We start from the raw sequence: 24,640 nt of genomic DNA on the forward strand, positions 1-24,640 counted from the left end.
TCTCCTTCTTCACAGGACTTTGGGTATTCAGTCCACTGGTGTCAAGTAGGGCTGGGCGATATATTCGATATATCGCGGGTTTGTCTATGTACGATATAGAAAATGACTATAATGTGATATTCGAGTATACGTTCTCACGCAGTTGCTTTTAGCTGTTGGCAACTGTGATAGCAAAACTACTTGTACTCATTTTAATTGATGATGTTCTTTGAACGGGTCGCCAAAAGTTGTTTATTGGGCTCAGGAATGTGACACTTAGCAAGAGATCTATTATCTGATCAAGCTCTGTCTCCTGTGTCTTTGATGTAACATGCGGACTATAGTTGGCCTGGGCATGTGTTTTTTCCTCTTCCTGACCCCCAACAGAGCTAAACTGTTCCCCTTTCCTGAGTGACCCTCCCTCTTCTGGGCAAACGACACCCTCTCCTTCTTCACAGGACTTTGGTTGACCTGGGCATGTGTTTTTTCCTCTTCCTGACCCCCAACAGAGCTAAATTGTTCCCCTTTCCTGAGTGACCCTCCCCCTTCTGGGCAAACAACACCCTCTCCTTCTTCACAGGACTTTGGGTATTCATTCTACTGGTGTACTGTATGTAAATGAGCATGGAGGGTGGGACTTTTGAGAATGTGATATTCTAAAGGAGTTAGAACAAGCTGGAACGAACGGATGTGTCGTTCTGGTTTGGTCTCGCTTTGTTTGTTCTTTCAATAAATCATTTTAAAGCTATTTGTCACTAAAGGATCGTCTTTAAGAAATTTCCACGACACATTACACTACAGGCTATTACCACTCTTTCTTGTCGCTCCTTCTCACAGACAGAAAGCGCACCTTCTTACAATAAGTCACATACAGTGGTGCAAAAAAAGTATTTAGTCAGCCACCGATTGTGCAAGTTCTCCCACTTAAAATGATGCGTTTTAAAAAGTCACAAATTTAAATTTTTGAAACAGATACCGATAATTTCCGATATAACATTTTAAAGCATTTATCGGCCGGTAAGACAATATTATCGGACATCTCTAGAACAAAAATGTGTGAAGAATGTCATGCAGGCTTGTAGTCAGTTTTTTTGGCAGACAATGCTCTGGAGCAGGGGTCGGGAACCTTTTTGGCTAAGAGAGCCAAGAATCCAAATATTTTAAAATGTATTTCCGTAAGAGCCATATAATTATTTTTTTTAACACTGAACACAACTAAACGTGAGCATTTTTAAGTAAGACCAACAATTTCTAGAGTATAATAGGTCTCTTATTCTTTGTCATAACATTGTTATTCTGAAGCTAACTGTGGAGGGGGCGTGGCCTGCGGGCCTGCAGCGAAGCAGGGAGTTGCCAGGACCGGCCTCGAAATCAGCGACAGGTGCGTAGATGGGCCTTGTTATCTAATCACCTGTCGCTCTGTTATAAGCAGCAGCCAGGAGGAGAGACGGGGTTGGGGCTGGAGCCAGAGTGTGAGCGAGAACGAAAGTGAAAAAGACAATTGCTGGAAAGCAACTAAGAGACTTATTGAAAAATAAAACAATATTGTAACCCTTGAACAGGCTCTCATGTCGGTGCTTGGGGGTCTGAAGAACCCCTAGGAGGGCAAGACCCACACTAACCAATAATAAATAAGTAACTTCTTACCATTGACGCAACTTCTTGAACAAGTGCGGTACAAAAAAAACGGATGGATGGATTAAAAATGCACAAGAATGTTTTATATTTTGAACGTTATTTTTAACACTGTGAAAATTATTCATTACTTATCGTGTTAAGCAATGTCAGCTCAGATTTATCCGAGAGCCAGATGCAGTCAAAAAAAGAGCCACAGGTTCCCTACCCCTGCTCTGGAGTGACCTTCAAAATTAAAGCGCTCAGCAACAGTTGTTTCTTTTGTCTTGTTTTGCTCACCTGTCCTTGGTCTGAGTATTCTTTTTGAAAGTGCTCTCCGCTTGCCCCTTGGATCCTGCAGAAATAGGTTCCAGCACCACCACTTGAGGTGTGTCTATGAAACACCAGCCATTGTGGACGCCAACATGAAGCCTTCGTTCCTGGATGACAACCACTTGCAGGGAGCTGTCTTGGCTTGGCTGTTTCTGACAATACAAAAAGACAAAAAGCAGTGATTAATAATACAATATTTAAAAAAAAGCACCTTCAATTGGATGAGTAGCAGGAAGATGTATTAGAAACATGCAGTAGGAATCAATACGCATGTAGAAAATTCCCCATAATAACTAATCGAAAAACACTGTTTTAAAAGTAACATTTTACTATTCTTATAAAGGGGAGAATTATCACAATTTCTGAAGGGTAAAACCAATAAAAAAATTTTAAGTTTTTCTCAAGAGTTTTACCCATCACGCAATATCCTGGAAAACAGCTTCAAAGTGCCTGACTTAACCATCGTTATATCCACCCGTCCATTATCCTGTGACGTCACAAACATGGCGGATACCACAGAAAGGTATAGCGATATTAGGTCGGTATCAGACTCGGATTTCAGCGCCGTAAGCGGTTCAACAGACTCCGCATGTATTGAAACGGATGGTTGGCGTGTGGAGGCAGGTAGCGAAAATGAAATTGAAGAAGAAACTGAAGCTATTGAACCATATCACGACAGACAGTAGGCACAGGACTAAACGAGGACAAATTCAGCGTTCGCCTTCTAACCAACGATTGGTATGTGTTTGTTTGGCATTAAATGTGGGTGGAGGGAAAGGCTGGATGCAAATATAGCTACAAATGAGGCCTAATGATGCAATATGTACATACAGTAGAGATGCGCGAATAGACAATTATATCATCCGCATCACCAAAATCGTCGTCCACCCGCCGTCCACCCGAACCAACATTTTATCGGGACCGTACCCGCCCGCTGAATTACATCAGAGATTGGCCATCTTTACCACTCACAGAGCTATTTAAAACTGCTTCATAGAATAATGTAGTCAGTTGGAGCCGCTAACGTTCTCGCGACTATTCAGTAGCGTTCATCCTGATGACAAGAATATGAGCGTGCTGTGAAGCCATTGCCTTTGACACCTTCAACAACATGTACGAACCAATTGTTGGTCCGGCAACATGTTGTGTGCGGCTTCCGCAATCACACGTATGAGATTGAAAGGCATACTGGGTGATACAGAGTACACTGATGGTTGTAATAAAGTAAACAAAAACATAGTCCTCATTTAGTGCAAAACTGCCTGGTCTACTGTATAACAGGAAATTATAAACTGGGCTCAATCTGTATGAGTAATAAAAATGTGCTACAAGCTAGTGGTGAGTGCTTGAAGTGGCCTACCAGTCAGAGCTTCTGAAATGCTGCGTTGAAACAGGGCACCTTCGTTCACTCAAGTTGCAAAGTGTGCGCCATGCAGGGCAGACTAGCCACACCAAACTCCACCATTGCTTTTGACATACTGCGTGCGTTGTCCTTGACCACAACGTGGGCTTTCGCCTTGGGATGGTTTTTGTCGTATTTTAGTTTTTTATCAGCCGAGTCTTTAAGCAAAAACTGTGTGGCACTACTTTTTTCGGTGTTTGCTTTTCGTCCATCTTCTGCTTGAATTCATCGTGAAGGGGTGGGAGATCAAATTGCTCGTATTATCAATCAATCAATCAATGTTTACTTATATAGCCCTAAATCACTAGTGTCTCAAAGGGCTCCTCGCATAACCAACTTTTTGCAGTCAATGCAAATTGCCAGTTTTTTTTTTATCCGTCAGAGACACTTTAAAATAATCCCAAACCATTTCGTTAGTCAGTCACCGAACGAGCTCGCTTGTTAGCCACGGCTACAGCACCGGCAACAACACACTCTTGTTGTTGCTATGCTCCGTTTGGGGCGGTTTGATGAGGTCATCAGGCGTCGCCAGTAAACCTGTCATGCTGCAGTCGTGCTGCAACTCTTGTGTTGTGTGTGAGGGGAGAGGGGGGAGGGGAGGGGCTGCTGACTGGGAGATGCGACCACGCCGTACAGCGGCGTTTTTAAAAGTCATGAATTTAAATTTCTGAAACAGATACCGATAATTTCCGATTTTACATTTTAAAGCATTTATCGATCAACTTACAACAGGGGGAGGGAACCTATGGCTCTAGAGCCAGATGTGGCTCTTTGATGACTGCATCTGGCTCTCTGATAAATCTGAGAGAACGTTGCTTAACACAATAAGTAATGAATAATTCCACTTGAAATCACAGTGTTAAAAATAATGTTCAAAATATAAAACATTATCATGCATTTTTAATCCATCCATCCGTTTTCTACCACACCTGTTCAAGAAGTTGCGTCAATGGTAAGAAGTTATTTATTTATTATTGGTTAGTGTGGGGCTTGCCCTCCTGGGGGTTCTTCAGACCCCCAAGCACCGACATGAGAGCCTGTTTCAGGGTTACAATATTGTTTTATTTTAGTATTTCCAGCCCCAACCCAGTCTCTCCTCCTGGCTGCTGCTTATAACAGAGCGACAGGTGATTAGATAAAAAGGCCCAGGTGGGCCATCTACGCACCTGTCGCTGCAGGCCCGCAGGCCACGCCCCCTCAAAAGTTAGCTTCAGAATAACAATGTTATTACAAAGAATAAGAGACCTATTATACTCTAGAAATGCTTAAAAATGCACGTATTTAGTTGTGTTTAGTGTTAAAACAAAAAAAATTATATGGCTCTTACGGAAATATATTTTAAAATATTTGGCTTTTTGGCTCCCTCAGCTAAAAAGGTTCCCGACCCCTGACTTACAACAAAGAATAACTTTATGAACGTTGTTTTTTAGTCTGCAATAGAAAACATTTAAAGTACATCAATTTACCGAACAAAAAGAAACAAATTAAGTCCTTATTTAAACTTCAACCATCTCATACTGGAAAATGAAATGAAATAAACTGGATAAATAGTTAAACATCCAAATTGGTCAGCATCATTAATTCACGAGCACAATCATTTAAAACACTCCAACTTACAAAACTAGGGTAAATAAAACAATTTGTTCTGGTTTTTTTCGGGGGTTTTTTAATCAAAACAAAGTCAGCTTCAATGAGCAGGTTTTGCAGTGCACATCTTTTGGAAGCATGGTTGGAAGCTGCATGAAAGTAAAGCCTGACTGGCTTCAGCCAGACACCCAGACCTTCACCTTCCTTCCAAAACAAATCCTAAATGATTGACTGTGACCTTTCACCCCGGCGTGCCGAGCCTTGCCGAGCTCCCCTCACCTTCTACTCCTCTCCGCTTCAATCGTTTTTTTTTCCCCTCCCGACACATCTTCTACTCCCACACTCCTTGTCTTCTCTTCTTGTCATTAGCGCTTCCTGTCCCTCTCACTCGCTTCTCCGTATCCACCCACAACTTCTCAATTAAATTACCATTTCATTTGGGCTCTCTGCACACCCCTGCACCCCCCAGTGACAGCAGGGGGCTATTCTGCCTTATTACTGTACAACCTACATAGAACAACACTTCTTTTCAGGATTTTTTTTTTACAGACAGCCTCCACCTTTCTCCCGTCATTCCTCCCTGTTTACACCAACTACCCTCGTCTTGTTATCGTCGCTCGTTCTTATCCTAACAATGTGCTCGACACCGCATGATTTGTTTCTGTTATTTGATGGGGAACGGATGATGAGGTTCTCCTGTCAACTGATTGCTTAGAGCAGGGGTGCCCACACTTTTTCTGCAGGCGAGCTACTTTTCAATTGACCAACTCGAGGGGATCTACCTCATTTATATATATCATTTATATTTATTTATTTATGAAAGAGACATTTTTGTAAACAAGTTAAATGTGTTTAATGATAATACAAGCATGTGTAACACATATAGATGTCTTTCTTTCACGAAGACAAGAATATAAGTTGGTGTATTACCTGATTCTGATGACTTGCATTGATTGGAATCAGACAGTAATGATGATAACGCCCACATTTTCAAATGGAGGAGAAAAAAAGTTGTCCTTTCTGTACAATACCACATGAAAGTGGTTGGTTTTTGGCATCTAATTCATCCAGCTTCCATACACTTTACAAGAAAAACATTGGCGGCAAATTCCGTAGCTTGCTTGATTGACATTCACGGCACCCGAGGGTCTTGTGAGATGACGCTGGCTGCTGCCAGTTCATTATTATGAAAAAATAACAGCGAGGAAGGCGAGAAACACTTTTTATTTCAACAGACTTTCGCGCCGTCCCTTCCGTCAAAACTCTAAAGGCCGACTGCACATTTCCTATCTTCACAATAAAAGCCCTGCTTCATGCTGCCTGCGCTAACTAAATACAGAGTCTCGGAAAGCTGGCGTGCACAAGTGATGTGCACACCAGCTTTCCGAGGGATCGCTTGTGCACGCCAGTTTTCCGAGACTCTGTATTTAGTTAGCCCAGGCAGCATGAAGCAGGGCTTTTATTGTGAAGATAGGAAATGTGCAGTCGGCCTTTAGAGTTTTGATGGAAGGTACGGCGCGAGAGTCTGTTGAAATAAAAAGCGTTTCTCGCCTTCCTCTCGGTCATATTTTCATAATAATGATCTTGCAGCAGCCAGCGTCATCTCACAAGACCCTCCGGTACCGTGAATGTCATTTAAGTGACGTCTTGGTGAAGATTGATGATCACTCATTTTTAGGTCTATTTTTTCTAAAAGCCTGGCTGGAGATCGACTGACACACCCCCCGCGGTCGACTGGTAGCTCGCGATCGACGTAATGGGCACCCCTGGCTTAGTGAAACCACACCACTGCTCCCAATTCATGAGCCAGCCGCAGAGATCCACGCAATCAGATTTGATACGTCAAGGCATCATAATGAATGCCCAGGAATCCATATCTACGGGGCTACAGCCATGTGTTTTGTCCGTTGTCTTTTCAATTTTGCTGTACGAGGAGGCGTTGAATCACCAGCTCGTCGCTCTACGGCAGTGGTTCTCAAATGGGGGTACTCGTATACCTGGGGGTACTTGAAGGTATGCCAAGGGGGTACGTGAGATTTTTAAAAAATATTCTAAAAATAGCAACAATTCAAAAATCCTTTATAAATATATTAATTGAATAATACTTCAACAAAATATGAATGTAAGTTCATAAACTGTGAATAGAAATGCAACAATGCAATATTCAGTGTAATTTTTTTTGTGGACATGTTCCATGAATATTGATGTTGAAGATTTCTTTTTTTGTAAAAGAAATTTTTAGAATTAAGTTCATGAATCCAGATGGATCTCTCTTACAATCCCCAAATATTAAGTTGATGATTACTTCTATGAGTAGAATTAAATCAGTTTATTTTTCAAGTTTTTATTTATTTTTAGTTATTTTTTCCAAATAGTTTAAGAAAGACCACTACATCCATCCATCCATTTTCTACCGCTTATTCTCTTTTGGGGTGGCGGGGGGCGCTGGCGCCTATCTTAGCTACAATCGGGCGGAAGGCGGGGTACACCCTGGACAAGTCGCAACTACAAATGAGCAATATTTTGCACTGTAACACAATTTAATAAATCAGAAACTGATGACATAGTGCTGTATTTGACTTCTTTATCTCTTTTTTTCACCAAAAAGGCTTTGCTCTGATTAGGGGGTACTTGAATTAAAAAAATGTCCACAGGGTTGAGAACCACGGCTCTACGGTACGTCTGGTCTGTCGAAACCACGGCAGCTTTCATTTGGCATTGGGAGGGGTGTTACATGATTGTCTTTCCAGCTGGATCGCATAGAGGTACAACACTATCTAATTAATGTTTTGCACCTACTCCAAAGCGCTGTTAGTGGAACCCAATATCTAAGTTACATTTTAAACCAGTGTGGGTGGCACTGGGAGCAGGTGGGTAAAGTCTCTTGCCCAAGGACACAACGGCATCGAACGGGGATTGAACCTGGAACCCTCAAGTTGCTGGCACGGCCACTCTACCAACCGAGCTATTCAGTCCCTCAGCATGATCAGAGTTATTTCTTTTACTATTAATTACTTTCCATCCTTTTATTTAAATGGAATGGCAATAATGATAATACTTGTTTATATTGTATAGTAATAATGTATATTAAAAAGCATAAGAGTTTTATTACCTGTGTATTTCCTTTTTGTTGTTGTTGGGTTTTTTTTCCATTACTCTTATGATTGCTTCTGGCCACTTTTTTTTCCACCAGCCAACACTTTATTATAAAGAAAAGTATGAACCAATCACCTTGAGTCAGTTTGGCCAACTTTGGCCATGAAACTTCGAAAGTGGGTACACGAGTCCAATTAAGTAGGACTAAGAAACCACAGTGCCACCCGTTGTCCCTTGTGTCTGGAACACAATCAATAAGTCACAGCAGCTGCTTTCTATCTTTCGTGTTTGCAGCGGTGCTTGCTTTGAGCAGAAATAAAACGGCATTGATCTCATCTACACTTCTCTTTTCTTGTTGTTTTGCTTGGGATGGATTATAATGGCACTGACAGATAATGCCACCCGTATGGCTCTCATTGATCAAACCTGTCTTTAATGAAAAATTTAAGTTAAATGCTTGGAAATGCACAGCCAAGATACACCAGGATCTTAATTATATACTTAAGTCATTCCACGTAGCTATTCTTTCTGGACTTCAGTTTATAAGGTGTGTTCACACTTTGCATTCTTGGTTCAATTAAAACAGGGGTGCCCATTACGTCGATCGCGAGCTACCAGTCGACCGCGGGGGGTGTGTCAGTCGATCTCAAGCCAGGCTTTTAAAAAAAAAAGACCTAAAAATGAGTGATCATCAATCTTCACCAAGACGTCACTTAAATGACATTCACGGTACCGGAGGGTCTTGTGAGATGACGCTGGCTGCTGCAAGATCATTATTATGAAAATATGACCGAGAGGAAGGCGAGAAACACTTTTTATTTCAACAGACTCTCGCGCCGTACATTCCATCAAAACTCTGAAGGCCGACTGCACATGTCCTATCTTCACAATAAAAGCCCTGCTTCATGCTGCCTGCGCTAACTAAATACAGAGTGTCGGAAAACTGGCGTGCACAAGCGATCCCTCAGAAAGCTGGCGTGCACATCACTTGTGCACGCCAGCTTTCCGAGACTCTTATTTTGTTAGCGCGGGCAGCATGAAGCAGGGCTTTTATTGTGAAGATAGGAAATGTGCAGTCGGCCTTTAGAGTTTTGACGGAAGGGACGGCGCGAAAGTCTGTTGAAATAAAAAGTGTTTCTCGCCTTCCTCTCTGTCATTTTTTCATAATAATAAACTGGCAGCAGCCAGCGTCATCTCACAAGACCCTCGGGTGCCGTGAATGTCAATCAAGCAAGCTACGGAATTTGCCGCCAATGTTTTTCTTGTAAAGTGTATGGAAGCTGGATGAATTAGATGCCAAAAACCAACCACTTTCATGTGGTATTGTACAGAAAGGACAACTTTTTTTCTCCTCCATTTCAAAATGTGGGCGTTATCATCATTACTGTCTGATTCCAATCAATGCAAGTCATCAGAATCAGGTAATACACCAACTTATATTCTTGTCTTTGTGAAAGAAAGACATCTATATGTGTTACACATGCTTGTATTATCATTAAACACATTTAACTTGTTTACAAAAATGTCTCTTTCATAAATAAATAAATATAAATGATATATATAAATGAGGTAGATCCCCTCGAGTTGGTCAATTGAAAAGTAGCTCGCCTGCAGAAAAAGTGTGGGCACCCCTGAATTAAAAGAAACTGCTTCACTAAGACGTTTGTTGAAGTGTCATCCAAACCTCGTTGTGCACCAAACAAGCAGACCCAGACCACGTAAGAGGAGGATGTGAAGAGATAATAGCCAAAAGTGCAGAAATAAATATGCAGGAGAAAACTCATATTTGTATGTTTAATAGCTAAGCTCCATCCCTCTGTGTGAGATAAAGGTAGTCTTTAAAAGTATGGTTAAGAAAATGTTTGTAAAATCTAGTGAAAATGTATAAATGTATATACGTCTTGATTGGATTATCCAGAGAATAGTGCTCGATACCGTGGTAGAGCGCAATATGTAGGTGTGGGAAAAATCACAAGACTACTTCATCTCTACAGAACTGTTTCATGAGGGGTTCCCTCAATCATCAGGAGATTTTAATGGAAGCATTCACATACAATGGTTTATATAGGGCACAGAGTGGGTGGGAACAGGCAGGCGTAGGGTGTGGTGATTGGCTCATGTGTTACCTAGGAGGTTTTTCCCTCTGTGGCGGCATGTTGGAATGATTTCACTGTGCTTGTTGAGGGATGACAGGTCTGGATGATATGTAATAAACAGTTTCTCTTTTAAGCATAGGTTGCATCTTTTATTACCACTGTTGTAAGGTGTGCTGGATGCAAGAATTTGCAATGTTGTTGAATATTCAACATTATTGTCTTTGAGGTTCCAAATGTGTTTGCTGAGTTGGAAATCTCCTGATGATTGAGGGAACCCCTCATGAAACAGTTCTGTAGAGATGAAGTAGTCTTGTGATTTTTTTCCCCCACACATACATATATTGCGCTCTACCACAGTATCGAGCAATATTCTCTGGATTATCTAATTAAGACGTCTACATATATGTTTGGAGCAGGAAAAGTGAGGCCTGTAATCTCAGGAACACCATTCCTACCGTCAAGCACGGTGGTGGTGGTATTATGCTCTGGGCGTGTTTTGCTGCCAATGAAACTGGTGCTTTAAATGGGACAATAAAAAAGTCGGATTACCTACAAATTCTTCAGCACAACCTAACCCAGCCCAAAGGTTGGGTCTTTAGCACAGTTGGGTGTTCCAACACGACCATAACCCCAAACACATGTCAAATGTGGTAAAGGAATGGCTAAATCCGGCGAGAATTAAGGTTTTAGAATGGCCTTTCCAAAGTCCTAACTTAAACGTGTGGACAATGCTAAAGAAACAAGTCCATGTCAGAAAACTTACAAATTTAGCTGTATTGCACCAATTTTGCCAAGAAAAATTCAACCAGAAGCTTATGGATGGCTACCAAAAGCGCCTTATCGCAGTGAAACTTGCCAGGGAACATGTAAGCAAATATTAACACTGCTGTATGTATACTTTTGACCCAGTTGTGGTTACATTTTCAGTAACCCCTTAATAAATTCATAAAAGAAACAAACTTCGTGAATGTTTTTTGTGACCAACAAGTATGTGCTCCAATCACTCTATCACAAAAAAATAAGAGTTATAGAAAGTATTGGAAACTCAAGACAGCCATGACATTATGTTCTTTACAAGTGTATGTCAACTTTTGATCGCAACTGTGTATTATATATATATATATATATACACATACATATATATATATATACATATACATATATATATATATATATACATATATATACATATATATATACATGTATATATATATATATATATATATATGTGTGTATATATATATGTGTATATACATACATATATACATACATATACATATATGAGATAGGCTCCAGCGCTCACTACAACCCTGAAGGGAATATGCTGTAGAAAATGGATGGATGGATGGATGGATGGATGTATACACACATTTTAAAGATATTATAAAGTGTATTTAGCGTAAGTTATGCATATTCAAGCATACCATTGTTTTATTTTTAATTTTTAATTCAATATTACAGTAGTTTTGGCAACTAGAGAAGACAAACCCAGAGTGTGCCATCCAGTATGGTGCCCACTGGTTTCTTCAGCCTTAGGCAGCAATATTGTATTAAAAAGTGAAGTGGACTAACTGGTCTTATTGCAAGTCCACACGGACACCATGATGTTACAAATTGTATTTAAAAGGTCCGAAACAGATTTTTAATGCCCTAGCTATAAATATATTTGGTTTATAATTGGTGATTCTTACTTTGCGGAAATTAATTAATCGTGGTCAAGTCTGGAACCAATTAGCCGTGATAAAAGAAGGGTAACTGTATATTTATATTTTATATTGTTATGTTTTTCTATATAAAATATAAATATACAGTTACCCTTCTTTTATCACGGCTAATTGGTTCCAGACTTGACCACGATTAATTAATTTCCGCAAAGTAAGAATCATATTTTATATTGTTATGTTTTTCTATGGGCTTCACGGTGGTAGAGGGGTTAGTGCGTCTGCCTCACAATACGAAGGTCCTGCAGTCCTGGGTTCAATTCCAGGCTGAGGACCTTTCTGTGTGTAGTTTGCATGTTCTCCCCGTGAATGCGTGGGTTCCCTCCGGGTACTCCGGCTTCCTCCCACCTCCAAAGACATGCACCTGGGGATAGGTTGATTGGCAACACTAAATTGGCCCTAGTGTGTGAATGTGAGTGTGAATGTTGTCTATCTGTGTTGGTCCTGCGATGAGGTGGCGACTTGTCCAGGGTGTACCCCGCCTTCCGCCCGATTGTAGCTGAGATAGGCGCCAGCGCCCTCCGCGACCCCGAAAGGGAATAAGTGGTAGTAAATGGATGGATGGGTTTTTCTATTTCAAATGCCCCTTAACAGGAAAGCTACCTGTATTTTCTTCATGCTTCATGTTCAACATGTATAAAGCTTTATTTTCTATTCTATATTTTGGGTGGGGCTGTCAAATGATTAAAATATTTCATTGCAATTAATCCCATTGTCAATAATCAAAATAATCACAGATAGAAGTTTATTATGTTTAATAGGTGTTCCCTAGACCAGTGGTTCTCAAATGAGGGTACTTGAAAGTATGCCAAGGGGTACGTGAGATTTTTAAAGGGGAACATTATCACCAGACCTATGTAAGCGTCAATATATACCTTGATGGTGCAGGAAAAAGACCATGTATTTTTTTAACCGATTTCCGAACTCTAAATGGGTGAATTTTGGCGAATGAAACGCCTTTCTGTTTATCGCTCATGTGGTGATGACGTCAGAACGTGACGTCGCCGAGGTAATACAGCCGCCATTTTCATTTTCAACACATTACAAACACCGGGTCTCAGCTCTGTTATTTTCCGTTTTTTTGACTATTTTTTGGAACCTTGGAGACATCATGCCTCGACGGTGTGTTGTCGGAGGGTGTAACAACACTAACGGAGGGATTCAAGTTGCACCACTGGCAAGAAATCTACCGCCAGACCCCCATTGAATGTGCCGCAGTGTCTCCACATTTGACCGGCGATGACAGACATGGCACAGAGATGTATGGATAACCTGCAGATGCATTTGCAACGATAAAGTCAACAAAATCACAAAGGTGAGTTTTGTTGTTGTTGTTGACTTATGTCAGGGGTGCCCATTACGTCGATCGCGATCGACTGGTCGATCTCGGAGGGTGTGTCAGTCGATCTCAAGCCAGGCATTAAAAAATAGACATAAAAATGAGCAATCATCAATCATACCAAGACTTCACTTTCGTCAGTTGTTTGACATTCTCGGCACCCGAGGATCTTGTGAGATGACGCTGGCTGCTGCGAGCTCATAATTAAGAAAAAAATCACTAACAGGGCGGACGCAGAGAAACATATTTTATTTCTAAAGACTCCGTACCTACTGTCAAAACTCTAAAGACCGACTGCACAGTTCCTGTCTTCACCATAAAAGACCTGTTTAAATCTTCCTGTGCTAACAAAATAAGAGTCTCAGAAAGCTAGCGTGCACAAGCTAGCAAGCTACGGAGTTTGATGCCAATGTATTTCTCCCCCGCCCTCAGCGACCGCTTTCTCACTTGCTTGCCCACCCGCACAGTCACTGACGTCACTCACCTGCCGCCAGACATTAAAGGGCCACACACATATGCTACTCTCATAACAAAGTGTTTAAAAACGAGTATGCAAGTTGGACAAATGAGATGCCAAATCCAACCACTTTCATGTGGTATTGGACAGAAAGGAGGACTTTTTTTTTTAGTAGCTCGCCTGCAGAAAAAGTGTGAGCGCCCCTGACTTATGTGCTAATCAGACATATTTGGTTGCGGCGTGACTGCCAGCCAATCGATGCTAACATGCTACGCTAAGCGATGCTAACATGCTATTTACCGGCGGTGCTAAAGCAGACATGGCACAGAGATGTATGGATAACCTGCAGATGCATTTGCAACTATATTACGTTTCCTTCCACCCACATTTAATGCGAAACAAACACTTACCAATCGACGGATTTAAGTTGCTCCAGTGTCACAAGATGCGAAAGTCCTGATCGTTTGGTCCGCACATTTTACCGGCGATGCTAACGCAGCTATTCGGCCATGCTATGGCTATGAATAGCGTCAATAGCTATTTGCTCAATAGCTTCAGTTTCTTCTTCAATACTTTCATACTCCGACCATCCGTTTCAATACATGCGTAATCTGTTGAATCGCTTAAACCGCTGAAATCCGAGTCTGAATCCGAGCTAATGTCGCTATATCTTGCTGTGGTATCTGTGTGGTATGACGTCACAGGGAAATGGATAGTCGCATCGCAAATAGCGAAAATCAAGCACTTTAAAGCTTTTTTAAGGGATATTCTGGCACCGGTAACATTTTTAAATAACTTCAACTTTAACTTAATAAAGTGTATATTTGGCATACCGGCAGTAAGTCGGACATGTTTCCAGTGAAGGTTGGACTCCGCCATAACTTTTATGGACAGAATTTCTAGGTGCAGTCAAGGTGTTGAGGGGATCCGGTTTATGGGCTGCAGGATTAGGTCCCTGCTTTTTGCAGATGATGTGGTCCTGATGGCTTCATCTGGCCAGGATCTTCAGCTCTCACTGGACTGGTTCGCAGCCGAGTGTGAAGCGACCGGGATGAGAATCAGCACCTCCAAGTCCGAGTCCACGGAAAAGGGTGGAGTGCCATCTCCGGGTTGGGAGGAGACCCTGCCCCAAGTGGAGGAGTTCAAGTACCTCGGAGTCTTGTTCACGATGTGAGGGAAGAGTGGATCGTGAGATCGACAGGCGGATCGTTGCGGCGTCTTCAGTAATGCGGACGCGGTATTGATCCGTTGTGATGAAGAAGGAGCTGAGCCGGAAGGCAAAGCTCTCAATTTACCGGTCGATCTACGTTCCCATCCTCACCTATGGTCATGAGCTTTGGGTTATGACCGAAAGGACAAGATCACGGGTAAAATGAGTTTCCTCCGCCGGGGTGTCGGGTCTCTCCTTAGAGATAGGGTGAGGAGCTCTGTCATCCGGGGGGAGCTCAAAGTAAAGCCGCTCCGAGAGGAGTTAGATGAGGTGGTTCGGGCATCTGGTCAAGATGCCACCCGAATGCCTCCCTAGGGAGGTGTTTAGGGCACGTCCAACGGTAAGAGGCCACGGGGAAGACTATGTCTCCCGGGAAAGCCTTGAGATCCACCGGGAAGAGCTGGACGAAGTGGCCGGGGAGAGGAAAGTCTGGGCTTCCCTGCTTAGGCTGCTGCCCCCGCGACCCAACCTCACATAAGGGGAAAAGGATGGATGGATGGTATTTGGCATACCACTAGATTGAGCCTGCGTACCGTTTGGGAATCACTGGTCTAAAACCATTTTAAATATGTATCCGTCAATACATTGACATGAATCACAAAAAAATGCTGCTCAGAAGAAGGTTGGCATATTGTACATGCCAAGAAAATATGCAAATGTGCTTTCAATGACATCTGGTTTATAATTAGGATTGCATCTTTTCAGTCAGCGATAAGAAAGATGACAGAGGAACAGCTATTTTCTTGCATATGACAAGTCGGCCATGGGAGTGTTCAGAATAAAAGCCACATTCAAAGTAGTTTATAAGAAAACATCAATTAAAACTTTGTGTTCTCTCGCAGTCTCTGCTTCTAACTCCCCCATCCCGTGGCTTTTTAGTCGCTGGCATTTATTTCCCCGCTCTTTTTTTCCCCTCACTTCATCAGTTCCTCTCTGGCTCACCAGGTTCTTTCTTCTCGCTCACAGAATTCTTCCTCCCTCGCCTGAAATATGAATATTTTACTGCTAAGAAGCTTAAAGGGAACAATGAAAAGGCGCCCCCCCCCTACGTTAAATTGTACTCTCATTTCTGGTGTCAAAAGAAGCAGAGCTTTTCCGAGTGATGGGCGTACAGGTGCCATGTGGTTCTGCCTGTAACTTTTACACAAGTTTGTCGTCTTATCAGGCCTCGAAGTATCTTTGGATCCAATTTGGGGTTTTTGGGGGGGCTGGCATGACGGCAAAAAGGGAGTCAGAAAAGTGCAAATGTACATTGTGCTTTGAGTAAACAAGTGCATTAGTGATAGTTTATTTGAACTATCAAAGTGACATTGGATCAAATTTTCATATTGTTTGCTTGGTGCTGCGATAAACTGAAGGCATCATAATTAGCCACCTCAGTAGAACGCATGTCCAACTCTGACACAGTCACAACAAAACTAACATTATATGAGTTGTGTATAATTCTAAGAGAATTGCTATATGTGCAGGGATTATCCAGCCTGGCGCTGGCTAGTTCTAACTAAACTGACTCCTCCCCCGGACTAGCAGGCTCGGTAATTGCCTGTGAACGGGCTTGCTCTAGTGCAGTTAGTCAATTGTGACTCAAACAGAAATCTATGTTTCCAGGCAGGATGATAGCGCCTTCCTGGTTAGGGTGAAGGCCGTCTCTCATCAGCAAGCCAGGTATGCCCCAGAAAGAGGGCCTATTATCAATAAACGTTAGTCCCTGTTGTCTACAGCTGCTTGTTAAGCGAGACTAATCTACTATACCTCTCATCATTGCCTCTCGCAGGCAGGGGGCCAGAGACAATTACTCGATACCTGGACATCTTTCTAGCGAGATCACATATTCTCAGAGTTTGTTGCTGATCTGGTGACGCACGCCAAAAATATAATTATAATGGGGGACTTAAATATCCATATGAACACCCCATCCGACCGTCAGTGTGTGGCGCTCCGGACTAATCAGCTGGAGGTGTGTCTTAATGAAATTAAACAATGGATGTCCACTAACTTTTTGCAACTCAATGCCAAGAAAACGGAAATCCTGATTATCGGTCCTGCTAGACACAGACATGTATTTAATAATACCACCTTAACATTTGACAACCAAACGATTACACAAGGTGACTCGGTAAAGAATCTGGGTATTATCTTCGACCCAACTCTCTCCTTTGAGTCATACATTAAGAGTGTTACTAAAACGGCCTTCTTTCATCTCCTTAATATCGCTAAAATTCGCTCCATTTTGTCCACTAGCGACGCTGAGATCATTATCCATGCGTTTGTTACGTCTCGTCTCGATTACTGTAACGTATTATTTTCGGGTCTCCCCATGTCTAGCATTAAAAGATTACAGTTGGTACAAAATGCGGCTGCTAGACTTTTGACAAGAACAAGAAAGTTTGATCATATTACGCCAATACTGTATATACCTTTATAAATACCTATACTGGCTTCCTGTGCACTTAAGATGTGACTCTAAGGTTTTACTACTTACGTATAAAATACTACACGGTCTAGCTCCAGCCTATCTTGCTGAATGTATTGTACCATATGTCCCGGCAAGAAATCTAGGTTCAAAGAACTCCGGCTTATTAGTGATTCCCAGAGCCCAAATAAAGTCCGCGGGCTATAGAGCGTTTTCTATTCGGGCTCCAGTACTCTGGAATGCCCTCCCGGTAAAAGTTCGAGATGCTACCTCAGTAGAAGCATTTAAGTCCCATTTGTATACCCTAGCCTTTAAATAGACCCCCTCTTCAGACCAGTTGATCTGCCGTTTGTTTTCTTTTTCTCCGCTGCCCCCCTCTCCCTTGTGGAGGACTGAGGTCCGGTGGACATGGATGAAGAGTCCGGACCTGGGATGGACTGCTTGCCTGTGCATGGGTTGGGGACATCTCTGCGCTGCTGATCCGTCTCCACTCGGGATGGTCTCCTGCCGGCTCCACTAAGGACGGGACTCTCGCTACTATACAGGATCCACTATGGACTGGACTCTCACTGTTATGTTGGATCTACTATGGACTGGACTTTCTCAATATCATGTTAGACCAGCTCGACATCCATTGCTTTCGGTTTCCCCTATGACACTTGTGATTTAGGGCTATATAAATAAACATTGATTGATTGATTGTTTGTTACTTTTTTGCTCATATCTGACTGTGAGCATTCTAAAAGGGAAAGTTGCTGAACTATGCATTTTGAAATAGAAAGGAAAACAAGTAGTGTACCATCAAGAACAACCTCTGCAGACATCAAAAGACTTTCTGTATCCTTCAATACAAACATTCCCAAGACCGTGTCTCCCAAATTTTTTCTAATAGGGTTGCTAAATGACCCTTGGAAAAACTAGAAGCAAAACTATACATCCTGTATTGAGTTGAAATCAACACCGTCTGATCTGTTGATGGCTTTCATCGCAGCCATGAAACAGGCTGAGCCAATCGATGCCAGCATGTCTGATCGCTCGCCTGTCAAACTCGTTGCCGTTGGATTTTTCTGCCATCTTTATTTATTCCTTTTGCCTTGGCTGTCACTGACTCTGCCTCAGCTTGGCAGTTATCCGCTTAGCGTCTGGCGTTCAGACTTTAAAAAAATCGACTTTTTTTACCGAGGTGACACTGACAAAAATAAGCATTAGGGTAAGTTCGGAGCTATTTTTTGGTCGACTGGAAAGCTCCGAGCGGTTATCACATGATAGTGGCAGTATCATAAAGTTGGATACTGTATCTATACTGTTTTGACTAGGGATGTCCCAATCCTCATTTCTGTCCTTCAATTCCGATTTGGAGTCCCGATACTTTGACAATAGATTATAGAACTGAAAATGTTTTATAGCCCCAAGTGGAGGAGTTCAAGTACCTAGGAGTCTTGTTCACGAGTGAGGGAAGAGTGGATCGTGAGATCGACAGGCGGATCGGTGCGGCGTCTTCAGTAATGCGGACCTTGTACCGATCCGTTGTGGTGAAGAAGGAGCTGAGCCGGAAGGCAAAGCTCTCAATTTACCGGTCGATCTACGTTCCCATCCTCACCTATGGTCATGAGCTTTGGGTCATGACCGAAAGGATAAGATCACGGGTACAAGCGGCCGAAATGAGTTTCCTCTCCCTTAGAGATAGGGTGAGAAGCTCTGCCATCCGGGAGGAACTCAAACTAAAGCCGCTTCTCCTCCACATCGAGAGGAGCCAGATGAGGTGGTTCGGGCATCTGGTCAGGATGCCACCCGAACGCCTCCCTAGGGAGGTGTTTAGGGCACGTCCAACCGGTAGGGAGGCCACGGGGGAGACCCAGGACACGTTGGGAAGACTATGTCTCCTGGCTGGCCTGGGAACGCCTCGGGATCGCCCGGGAAGAGATAGACGAAGTGGCTGGGGAGAGGGAAGTCTGGGTTTCCCTGCTTAGGCTGTTGCCCCCGCGACCCGACCTCGGATAAGCGGAAGATGATGGATGGATGGATGGATGGATGGATGGATGGATGTTTTATAGCAAGTAACTCAAGCAAACATAATAACACATTTTTTTATAAATATTATCTTGCAAATCAGATGATGTATAAAAATGGTAGGATTGAATGCTACATTAAATGTTTTGACAGCTACTTTAAAGGCCTACTGAAAGCCACTACTACTGACCACGCAGTCTGATAGTTTATATATCAATGATGAAATATTAACATTGCAACACATGCCAATACGGCCTTTTTAGTTTACTAAATTGAAATTTTAAATTTCCCGCGAAGTGTCCTGTTGAAAACGTCGCCGGTTGTAGCGGACATTATTTTCCAGCCCGATCCAAGCTGTAAGTAGTCTGCTTTATTCGCATAATTAAACAGTATTCTGGACATCTTTGTTGCTGAATCTTTTGCAATTTGTTCAATTAATAATGGAGAAGTCAAAGTGGAAAAATGGAGGTGGGAAGCTTTTAGCCTTTAGCCACACAAACACACGGTGTTTCCTTGTTTAAAATTCCCGTAGGTGAAGCTTTACTATGGATCAGAGCGGTCAAGCGAACGTGGATCCCGACCACATGTCAAGCGGCAGTTTTCGGTGAGAAAATTGTGGTAATAAGTCGGCTCTTACCGGAGACATCAACGGCGCTTCCGTCCTGCTGCAGCTGCGTGGCTTCCTTCAGACACTGGCGGTCAACACACCCGTGGGCCACACCCCTCCGACTTTCAGGTACTATTTAATCTCACTAAAATACTAGTAACACAATAGGCAGATAAGGGATTTTCCAGAATTATCCTAGTAAATGTGTCTAATAACATCTGAATCGCTCCCCCCCTTTTTTTTTTAACTTTTTTTTTTCTAGTCCTTCACTCTTAATATCCATCCATCCATCCATCCATTTTCTACCGCTTATTCCCTTTCGGGTCGCGGGGGGTGCTGGCGCCTATGTCAGCTACAATCAGGCGGAAGGCAGGGTACACCCTGGACAAGTCGCCACCTCATCGCAGGGCCAACACAGATAGACAGACAACATTCACACACTAGGGACCATTTAGTGTTGTCATCCACAAATCTTTTCATCCTCGCTCAATTAATGGGGAAATTGTCGCTTTATCGGTCCGAATAGCTGTTTTTGTTGGAGGCTCCCATTAAAAACAATGTGAATATGTGAGGAGCCATCAAACATGTGACGTCATCGTCTGCTACTTCCGGTAGAGGCAGGGCTTTTCTGTTAGCACCAAAAGTTGCGAACTTTATCGTGGATGTTCTCTACTAAATCCTTTCAGCAAAAAATATGGCAAAATATCGCGAAATGATCAAGTATGACACATAGAATGGACCTGCTATCCCCGTTTCAATAAGAACATCTCATTTCAGTAGGCCTGTATTAACATTGATTTGAGCACAAGAAAATGTCGGCCTCTCACCAGTAATTTACCTCACACCATGCAATAGCCTACTTGTCCCTCGAACAAAGTCGGAAAATGACAACATGTTACATCCGAGTTCTAAAGACTTCCAACCAACATTCGGCGGCAAATACTGTTGTTGTCAGAGCTTTTCTTCCATACCAGGGGACGGCGTGGCGAAGTTGGGAGAGTGCCAGCAATCTGAGGGTTACTGGTTCAATCCCCACCTCCTACCATCCTAGTCACGTCCGTTGTGTCCGTTGTGAGCGAGACACTTCACCCTTGCTCCGGATGGGTTCCTGGTTAGCGCCTTTCATGGCAGCTCCCTCCACCCGTGGCCACACCCCTCCGACTTTCAGGTACTATATAATCTCACTAAAATACTAGTAACACAATAAGCAGATAAGGATTTTCCAGAATTGTCCTAGTAAATGTGTCTAATAACATCTGAATCACTCTGACTTCCTTCGCCTTTTTTTTTTTTTTTTAGTCCTTCACTCTCACTTTCCTCATCCATGAATCTTTCGTCGTCGCTCAAATTAATGAGGAAATTGTCGCTTTCTCGGTCCCAATAGCTCTAGCTGCTGCTGGCTATGATTATAAACAATGTGAGGAGCTCCACGACCCGTGACGTCACACGCACATCGTCTGCTACTTCCGGAAAAGACAAGGCTTTTTTATTAGCGACCAAAAATTGCGAACTTTATCGTCGATGTTCTCTACTAAATCCTTTCAGTAAAAATATGGCAATATCGCGAAATGATCAAGTATGACCCATAGAATGGACCTGCTATCCCCGTTTAAATAAGAAAATCTAATTTCAGTAGGCCTTTAACACAATCTACAAAATGGGGGGAGGGGGAGATTTCAACTGCATATTTCTCCAGATTAATATAAAAATAAATGAAGAACAAGGCGTCCCTAAAATGCAAATGACGTTGTGACTCATAGGATAATTATACCTAGTATTTCTTATCTTGCCAGCATTATTATGTTCCCTCTTCTCTCTGATGATCTACATTATCTGACATTTGCAATTATCCCTCATTACATTTGATCTGTTTGCCCATTCTTTTCTTTTTTTTCTTTTTTTGTCATGCATTCTTCTAATCTGGTAGCGTGCATGCCAGAAATGTCACAGAATCAACAATGTGGGTGTGCATTTTAGAGCATGCTAGTGTTGTGTAATGTGTTAGTGCAATCCACTTTTTTTTTTTTTAAAAGAGAAATCCTGGCCCTGTTTTCACACAGCAAAAATCAGTGTTGAAAAACACGAAACAAAAATGCAAAAATGAGGGGTATTTTATTTGAACTAAGCAAAATTATCTGCCAATAGAAGAAGGAAATTTGGCTTGTCAAGACTTTCCAAAACAAGTAAAATGAGCTAACTTCAATGACCCCAAAAAATACCTTAAAACAAGTATATTCTCACTGCATAACAAGTGCATTTTTCTTAGAAAGAAAAAGACGTTTTGCTCAATATGTTGAAAAATATTCTTAAATTAAGTAAATGCTAGTGCCTTATCTTGACATAAAGATATGCGCTCGGCATCATGATTTTTTTTTTCATGCTTGAAGGAAGAAATTATTACTTTAAAAAAGTTTTATAAGTGTGAGTGTTGATGACACAGCTTTGCAACAGGTGATATTCTAGTTTCAAGCATGTTTTACTCAATATGAGTCAACGACTTGTCCAGGGTGTACACCGCCTTCCGCCCGATTGTAGCTGAGATAGACGCCAGTGCCCCCACGACCCCAAAAGGGAATAAGCGGTAGAAATGGATGGATGGAGGTCATAAAATCTCAGCAACAAGCTGTAATATCTTACTGTGATCATTGAGGATCAAAACCCTTAAAACGAGTAAAACACTCTAACATAAAATCTTATGTATGGCCGCAGAAGTCCCAAAAATGTCCAAAATGTCCATAACACACCCAGCCAAGTCCCATGGGGAGGGGGGGAAAAAAGTTGGAAAAGACGGCAAAAGTCCCAAAAATGTCCAAAATACCTACCCAGGTTCGAGTCCCACAATTCCCCGCCGCCTAAAATGTCCAAAACGCGTCCAGCAAAATCCCACAGGAAGGCGGGGAGAAAAGTGGGAAAAGTCGGTAAAATGTTCAAACCAGTTGGGACTCCACCCTGGGGAGGTATTTTGGACATTTTTGGGACTTTTGCCCACTTTTCCAACTTTTCTCTACCACTTCCAGTAAGACTTTGCTGGGTGCGTTTTTGACATTTTTTGCATCCCGGGACTTGTGGGACTGGAACCGGGGAGGTATTTTGGACAAAATTGGGTCTTTTCACCATTTTGGCCACCTTTTCCCCTCTTCTTCCCGCCTTCCTGTGCACCATTGCTGGGTTGTGTTTTGGACACTTGGACAAAAATATTTTCCAGCATGTTTTACTCAATATAGGTCATAAAATCTCAGCAATAAGCTGTAATATCTTACTGAGATCATTTAGGACCAGAACCCTTAAAACGAGTAAAATACTCTGACATAAAATCTTATGTATGGCCGCAAAAGTCCCAAAAATGTCCAAAATGTCCATACCACACCCAGCCAAATCCCATGGGGAGGGGGGGGGGGAAAAGTTGAAAAGACGGCAAAAGTCCCAAAAATGTCCAAAATGTCCATACCACACCCAGCCAAGTCCCATGGGGAGGGGGGGAAAAAAGTTGGAAAAGACGGCAAAAGTCCCAAAAATGTCCAAAATACCTACCCAGGTTCGAGTCCCACAAGTCCCGCCGCCTAAAATGTCCAAAACGCGTCCAGCAAAGTCCCACAGGAAGGCGGGGAGAAAAGTGGGAAAAGTCGGTAAAATGTTCAAAAATCACACGCGGGTTCCATGTGGGACTCCAACCTGGGGAGGTATTTTGGACATTTTTGGGACTTTTGCCCACTTTTCCAACTTTTCTCTACCACTTCCAGTAGGACTTTGTTGGGTGCGTTTTTGACATTTTTTGCATCCCGGGACTTGTGGGACTGGAACCCGGGGAGGTATTTTGGACAAATTGGGTCTTTTCACCATTTTGGCCACCTTTTCCCCTCTTCTTCCCCGCCTTCCTGTGCACCATTGCTGGGTGTGTTTTGGACATTTGGACAAAAATAGTTTCAAGTATTTTTTACTCAATATAGGTCATAAAATCTCAGCAACAAGCTGTAATATCTTACTGAGATCATTTAGGACCAAAACCCTTAAAACGAGTAAAACACTCCAACATAAAATCTTATGTATGGCCGCAGAAGTCCCAAAAAAGTCAGAAATGTCCATAACACACCCAGCCGAGTCCCATGGGGAGGGGGGGAAAAAAGTTGGAAAAGACGGCAAAAGTCCCAAAAATGTCCAAAATACCTACCCAGGTTCGAGTCCCACAAGTCCCCGCCGCCTAAAATGTCCAAAACGCGTCCAGCAAAGTCCCACAGGAAGGCGGGGAGAAAAGTGGGAAAAGTCGGTAAAATGTTCAAAAATCACACCCGGGTTCCATGTGGGACTCCAACCTGGGGAGGTATTTTGGACATTTTTGGGACTTTTGCCCACTTTCCCAACTTTTCTCTCCCACTTACCGTGGGACTTTGCTGGGTGCATTTTGGAAATTTTTTGCATCCCGGGACTTGTGGGACTGGAAACCAGGGAGGTATTTTGGACAAAACTGGGACTTTTCGCCATTTTGGCCACCTTTTCCCCTCTTCTTTCCCGCCTTCCTGTGCACCATTGCTGGGTGTGTTTTGGACATTTGGACAAAAATAGTTTCAAGCATGTTTTACTCAATATAGGTCATAAAATCTCAGCAACAAGCTGTAATATCTTACTGAGATCATTTAGGACCAAAACCCTTAAAACGAGTAAAACACTCCAACATAAAATCTTATGTATGGCCGCAGAAGTCCCAAAAAAGTCAGAAATGTCCATAACACACCCAGCCGAGTCCCATGGGGAGGGGTGGAAAAAAGTTGGAAAAGACGG

At 42.5% G+C, this 24,640-nt stretch overlaps 1 protein-coding gene across 2 annotated transcripts in view; it reads right to left on the reverse strand.

The window, feature by feature from the left end:
• Nucleotides 1–24,640, reverse strand: part of nphp4 (nephronophthisis 4) — a 520,514-nt gene that overhangs the window by 364,481 nt on the left and 131,393 nt on the right. For both annotated transcript variants that reach the window (XM_061904800.1, XM_061904799.1), the window contains exon 7: nucleotides 1,894–2,078. In XM_061904800.1, coding sequence (XP_061760784.1) covers nucleotides 1,894–2,078 — 185 coding nt within the window. The remainder of the gene's footprint in view (nucleotides 1–1,893; nucleotides 2,079–24,640) is intronic.

Source organism: Nerophis ophidion, linkage group LG06 (genome assembly GCF_033978795.1).
Source record: "Nerophis ophidion isolate RoL-2023_Sa linkage group LG06, RoL_Noph_v1.0, whole genome shotgun sequence".
In the NCBI taxonomy this organism is placed as follows: domain Eukaryota; kingdom Metazoa; phylum Chordata; class Actinopteri; order Syngnathiformes; family Syngnathidae; genus Nerophis; species Nerophis ophidion.